At 60.1% G+C, this 6,574-nt stretch overlaps 1 protein-coding gene across 1 annotated transcript; it reads right to left on the bottom strand.

The window, feature by feature from the left end:
- Nucleotides 1–255: 255 nt before the first annotated feature.
- Gnb2 (G protein subunit beta 2) lies at nt 256–5,623 on the bottom strand. The gene is made up of 10 exons (XM_020162218.2): nt 5,456–5,623; nt 3,074–3,219; nt 2,804–2,842; nt 2,576–2,682; nt 1,968–2,031; nt 1,717–1,879; nt 1,567–1,633; nt 1,105–1,306; nt 806–1,022; nt 256–734 (listed from the first exon to the last, which is right to left on the bottom strand). Exons 2-10 carry the CDS (start codon nt 3,128–3,130, stop codon nt 628–630), a joined length of 1,023 nt encoding a protein of 340 aa, XP_020017807.1. The 5' UTR covers nt 3,131–3,219; nt 5,456–5,623; the 3' UTR covers nt 256–627.
- Nucleotides 5,624–6,574: the final 951 nt, after the last annotated feature.

Genomic DNA, 6,574 nt, shown 5'->3' with positions numbered 1-6,574 from the left:
TTTTTGGGGGAAGGTTAGTAGGCATTGAGTGTCAGGGTTCAGAGCTGGAAGTAAAGGTACTGGGGCAGCAGCACAGCCAGGTGGACTGTGCATCTGGAACCTCTGGCCCTGTTGGACAGGGATGAGTCTTCTGCCTCTGGCTTTGCACCCAAGGAAGAGTGGGTTCCCCTTAGCCCACTGCCTGGGGCTCTGTACCCCATGGCCTGTCTGCCTTCAGGCAGCAGAGAAAGACACAGTAAGGGATGAGACCAGGTACAGAGTTGGAATTGGTTCCTTTATGGAAAAACTGAAAATATAATAAAAATTAAAATAAAACCAGTTTTAAAAAAGCCAGCCCCTGGAGTTTCCACCTCCTGCCTCTGGCCCTCCAGAGGGGTGAGGCCCTAACCCCAGGGCAGCAAAAGGATGAGGGCTTTCTGCCCCATCCTCTTTCCCCCATTCCATCCCCATCTTTATCTCCACAGTGGGGGCCCCGGGAGGAACCAAACCTGGGTTGGGGAGCAGGGACCCAAGGCCCTGTGGCCCAGGGAGGGAGGCTCAGTGTGTACCCAGCCCCAAAGCTTCCGGCCTGTAGTGTGGGCGTGGGCAGGGCCCCTCCCGGCCTGGGCCCAGCTGGGGTTGGGGCAGTTAGTTCCAGATCTTGAGAAAGGAGTCCCAGGAACCTGTGGCCACAGCCATGCCATCGTCAGTGACCCCAAGGCAGCTCACTCGGTTGTCATGGCCAGCGAGGACACCTGGGAGGGAGAGGGACATAAGAACTGGCCTGACCTCACCCTGCCTACCAGACCTAGCACCCAGTTCTCACCTGCACGGTCACCCTTCATGGCATCCCAGATGTTGCAGTTGAAGTCATCATAGCCAGCAAGCAGCAGCCGGCCACTGCGCGAGAAGGCAACCGAGGTGATGCCGCAGATAATGTTGTCATGGGAATACATGAGCAGCTCCTGGTCTGCCCGCAGGTCGAACAGGCGGCATGTGGCGTCGTCAGAGCCCGTGGTGAAGGCGTAGCCGTTGGGGAAGAACTGCAAGACATGGGCCAGAGGGGATGAGGGTGCAGGGCTGGGTCCTGGAAGGGATGGCCAACCCAGCTTGCCTCCAACTCACAGCCACGGCATTGATGTCAGACTCATGACCGATGAAGGTCTGTCGGCACATGGAATCCCGCACGTCCCACAGCTTGATGGAGGCGTCACAGGCACCCGACACAAAGGTGCGGCCATCGGGGGCCAGTGACAGGGACATCACATCCCCACTGTGTCCAGCAAAACCCACAGTCTGCTGGCCTGTTTCGATGTCCCACAGGGCACTGGAGACGGGACAGGAAGAAGAAAGGGATCAGAAATGAGGGAAAGGACAAATTCCCAGCCCCACCTCACCACGAGCCCAGCCGAAAGGAGACCAGGGAGACTGCTCTTGACCCAGGCCAGTTGCTGAGGGAGCCCCTTGGTCCCTGCCCAGAAAAGGACTTCATCCTTGCCCAGGTGTGTGCTGCCTGCTGTGCCCTGAGCCACCTAGAGGCAGGACGTGTGGGTTAGCCAGAGCAGCCCAGCCCTGGCAGGGCCTCACCAGGTGGTATCTCCAGAGCTGGTGATGATTTGGTTGTCATCCAAGAAGCGGCAGCATGACAGGTACCCTGGGGAAAGGGGCTGGTCAGTCAAAGTATTGGGGAGGGCAACCCCCAACTCCAATGCCCTTGTCAGGCCAGGCCCCTCTCACCAGTGTGGCCAGGCAGCTCCCGGCTGACCCTGACATTGCCCTCTCGGGTTTTGAGGCTGTAGATGGAGCAGATGTTGTCCAAACCCCCACAGGCCACAAAGTTCCCTGAGGGCGCATAGGCACAGGTCATGACCCAGGAGGAGCGCAGTGGGATGGCATGGACCTGGGAAGGAGGGCGGCACCCACAGTCAGGGCCAGGCCAGGGCTGGGGCTCAGAAACTCAGCCCCTCCACCTGAAGTGCCCACTCTACCTTGTTGGTGGTGTAGCTGTCCCAGATGATGAGTTTCCCATCCTGGGAGGCGCTGACCAGCAGCCTGGTGGACAGTGGTGAGGGAGAGGGAGAGGGGTCAGGTGTGCAGCCCTCCCAAGGGAGGCAAGACTAACCCACATCCTCCCATTTAGGAGGTTTTTTTTTTTTCTTTTCTCTTCTTGGTGGGACTGGGGTTTGAACGCAAGGATTTGTGCTTGCAAAGTCAGGACTCTCCCGCTTGAGCCACACCTCCATTCCATTTTGCTCTGCTTATTTTGGAAATGGGGTCTCAAGAACTCCGGGCTGGCCCTGAACCCCAATCCTCCTGATCTCAGCCTCCCAAGTAGCTAGGATTACAGGCATGAGCCACCAACGCCCAGCAGGAAAGTTCTTCTCAGACAATCCCAGTAGCAGTGTGGTCCTACTTTCCCTGGTCCTCTGGGCTGGGGGCGGGGGGTGTTCACCATCTTCCCAAACTTCCTCTTCCCAAAAGGAAGCACCAGACCGAGACTGCCCTCCCCCTACTGCCACTCTGCCTGCAATAAAAATCACCTGACCATGTGAACACTGAAGGTAAGCACAGAGCCCCAATCCAGCCACCCACACACCTTGAGTCTGTCCCCCAGTGCATGGCATAGATTTTTGCCAGGTGTCCACGGAGGGTCCTCCGTGTCCTCATCTGGATTCTCCCTACTGGGTCCAGCCCAGCTGTGATCTGGAGGTGGAGACAGAAGGGGCTCAGGGAGATCCAGGCAATAGGAGCCATCCAGCAGTATGCCTCAATCCCTTGTCCCTCCCCTAAATCCCCAGGTTAGCTAGTCCAGGAGTCACCTCACCTGGGACAGTGTTGAATCCCCACATGCTTTTCGGGCATCCTGTAAGAGATGGCAGAGCCAGAGACAAGCAGAAAACCGGAGGGGGAGGAGACAAGAAGAGGAAAAAAAACAGGAGACAAGGCAGTGCGGAAAATAAGATATTTGAGAAATTAGGGTGCCCGCCCTCCCTCCCCCACCCTCAAATCCTCCAGGCGGCTCACTGGGCAGCCAGCAGCACCACCACCTGGTTCTGCCTGCTCAATCTCCCCATCCCGGCCGCTAGGCCCTCACCCGGATCTGGTTCCGGAGCTGCTCGGCCTCCTGTCTCAGTTGCTCCAGCTCACTCATGGCGCCGGGCCCGTGGGGCGGGGTTGGGGGCGGCTGGGGGCCGCGGGACGGGGGCTGGGGGAGGCAGCTCCTGGCCGCTGGCCCGAGGCCTGGGGGATGCAGGGCTGACGTCAGGTCCCAAGGCCGTCAGGGAAGCAAGGGGAAAGGCGGGGTGGAAGCGCAGTCCAGAAGGGGTAAGCACTTCAGGGGAGGGGGGCTGTGGTCCCCAGGGCTGGACAGGGGTCTCAGCCACAGGAGACGTTGCCAAACAACAGGCAACTTCCCCAATCTTCCTCCCGCCCCCCGGAAACAGAGCGGGAAGTGCAAGAGGAAGCGCAGGGGAAACCCCTCCCTCGGACAGCGGCCCGGGCGGGACACCCGCGGCAGGAACTGGGGTGTGTGTGTATGTGTGGTGGCGGGGGGATTGTCCCTTCGAAAACAGACCTGGCGTCCGCCCCAGCTCTCACAGGCACCGCCCTCCCAGCACCTAATTTTAAAAGGGGCGGTGCCGCTTTAAATTCGCCCCCACAGCCGCACACCCTCCACACACACCCCCAGCTTCCACGGTGCGGGGAGACCAGAGGGAAGCTGGGCTGTTCGTGGGGTTGCCTAGGCAACCGTCACCCGGACTGAGAGCACCTCATTGGTGAAGTGCTCCCACCCTAGCCTCGTTGCCAAGGCAACCACATCCATGGCAGAGACCTGTAGGGTGGGTGACCCCACCCCCGGCCCCATCGCCCCCGCCCGACCCAGCTCCCGCCTCTCTCCAGAACCGGCCAGGGTGGCTGTTTACAGGATTTGGGGAAAGCCGATTGGGCACTAATAGGTTCGGGACGGCTCACCCCGGATAATCCCCAAGCCGGCTGCGCCCCATTAGCAGACGGTCGCAGGTGGGGAGAAAGCGGCGGGGAAGGCAGCCCCAATTCGCTACTCCCTCCAGCGCCGAGGCCGCCCGCCCCGCCGCGCCCGCAGAAAGCCCGTGGGAGCCGTTCTGGAGTAATTAGGACTCCGAAGAGAGGCCCCCGGCCCCGAGGCGCGGAGCTGCTCTCTCCCAGGTTCCGGCTGGTGGCCCCAAGCGGCCCGGCCCCGGCGCCCTGGGCACCCCAGGAGCCCAGTCCCCGGGCTTGGCGCCAGGGTCCCCGGGGCCTGGCTGACTCCGCTCCAGGACCCAGCGTCCTTCCCCACCCCCGACACCTGTGCGATCTGGCCGTGCACACTGCACTTACAGACCCAGGCATCCCCCACCCAGCTCCCACTTCCCCCAGGCGCTGGGCGTTCCTCTTCCCCAGTGATATTTCCCCTCTGTAAATTCAGCTTTCTACGCCAATGCCAGGGGGTGCCCCTCAAAATGGGGGCGGAGAGACAGCCCCTACCCCACCTCACTCCAGGTGTATACCAAGCCCCATTCTTCCAGCTGCCAGCAGCCTAGGCCAGGCGGCAACGCCAGAGGCCCAGGGCAGAAGGAAGCAGGCCAGGAGGAAGCTGCTGGGGGTGGGGGCCGTGCTCTCAGCCCAAGGTCCCCATCACCCTCCAAGGTCCCTTCGGCAGCCCCAAGATTCTAGGCATACAGCAACCAAGGCCCCAAACAGAAAAGGGGTTGCCACTGCCGCCACAGGTCTGGCGGGGCGAAAGGGAGGAGACAGGGGAGGGTCCCCAGATTTGGCAGCTGGAAGGCGCAGGCTGGGGCCGCGCTGCGAAGCGCAGTGGGCCCGGCCCTCCGGCCCCCACGACCTCCATTTTGCCCAAAAGGAGGCTAGGCGGGGGACAGACGCCTGGGAGCTAGGATTCGGGTTAGGACTTGTTAAGGGAATAGGGTGCCGAAGTGTCCAGTTTAAGGTTTGGGAGTCAGAAACCAAGGGCAGAGCCAAAATCGAGGGTAGGGTGGAGACCAAGGCAAGGGTGGCCTCGCGGCCTTGACTGTCCCTCCCAGGATTCTAGAGTTTTGCAAGGCGAATGCCGGCAGGAGTGAAAAACAGGAGAACACGAGGGGTAAAACCCAGGGGCAGGCGGGAGGGTGGTGGTGGGGAAAGGGGGCGGGACGCGACCCAGAAGACACCCGGAATTTAGCCCCCCAACTAGTAAGGGAACAAGAAGCAGGCGGGGCTGGGATGGGGTCCCGGGTCAGAAAAATGCTCCTGATGGTGCAGGGAGCGCATGCATTATTGGGGCCGAGGGTCCCCCAGTTCCCCTTCCGGGTTTGGAAGCGACGGGGCCAGAGAAAGGGAGGGGATGTCTGGGGAGTTACGTCCACTCCCAAGAGGCCAGACCAGGGAGACAGAAGGGAGATTTCCCCCATGGGAATTTGGGGCTGGGGGGGATGAGGCCTCCTTTTGTCAGCGGAGGTACCTGTGGCGGTGGGACTCTGCCAAGGGGTCGCTGGAGGAGCGCGGGAGGTCCTGTCTTCCTCCGCGGCGGAGGCGGCAGCGGCGGCGACGCGGATGGATCTCCTCAGTCACCCCAACTCAACCGTCCAGCGCTGCTCTCCCCAGAGCGGAGGGATCCCGCCCGCCAGTGACGCGGCCGCCGCCGCCGCGCCCAGGTCCCGGCTGGGCGAGACCAAACTACCTAGTGTGGGGAAGGCCAGAAGAGAAAACACCACTTCAGGGGCAAAGGCTGACTCAGGCCCAACAAAGTCACAACTACATACTATTTAGCCACAAAAAAGGCCAAAATAAATTGTTTCCTTCCCAAAAGGGAGCAAGACACCACCCCCTTAGGGCTGGCAGAGGTGGTACGAGCACAGGAGAGGGTGAAACCACTCTCTGGTCACGTGGTCGATCCCCCGCCCCTCCCGGATTGGGCGGCTCCAGACTAGGAGCTCGAAGCCCCAGTTCTAGGTTGACCACGCCCCCGGCCTGGTGAGGTCACGCCCCCGAAAGAGGGGGAGCTGGAGAGGTCCAGACCCGCGCCTGCCTGGGCCCGCCTGGAGGTGGCGAAAGGAAAGAACAGCGATTCCCACTTGGCAGGAGACAGTGGGGACAATACGTGCCCCTAGGAATTCTTTGGGATGAGTCCCACCAGACAAATCAGTGCTGCCCAGTGGACTTTTGCAGATCCCTGTACAGGGCCACATGTCGCTGTAATAACAACAACTCGTATTTATTGTGCTCCATACTTTTATTTCATTCGCAGACAGTGTTGAGAAGTTAAGTACTAACCGTATCCCAATTTTGTAGTGGTGGAACTAGATCAAGACTGCAGAGTTGAGATATCAGCCTAGGCAGCCTTCACGATTTTACTATGCAATTATACCCATACAGCCTCTGCATGAAATCCCACTGTGGGTCACCCCCATGAAGGGATGAGAATGTAAGAACAGATGTCAGTTTCCACATTTGTTCAGTGAGGATGTTGAAGGCTGTAGGCTCTGCGAGGATTTTGGATTGTTGTCAATCCCATAGAGACTGGCCTTGAATTCAGCTCAAGTCAGCAGATAACATTCATTGGTTTCTCATAATTTGGAAG

The sequence above is a fragment of the Castor canadensis genome, chromosome 6 (assembly GCF_047511655.1).
Source record: "Castor canadensis chromosome 6, mCasCan1.hap1v2, whole genome shotgun sequence".
NCBI lineage: Eukaryota > Metazoa > Chordata > Mammalia > Rodentia > Castoridae > Castor > Castor canadensis.
The sequence above is the reverse complement of the archived record's forward strand: the minus strand, read 5'-3'. Positions and strand labels throughout refer to the sequence as shown.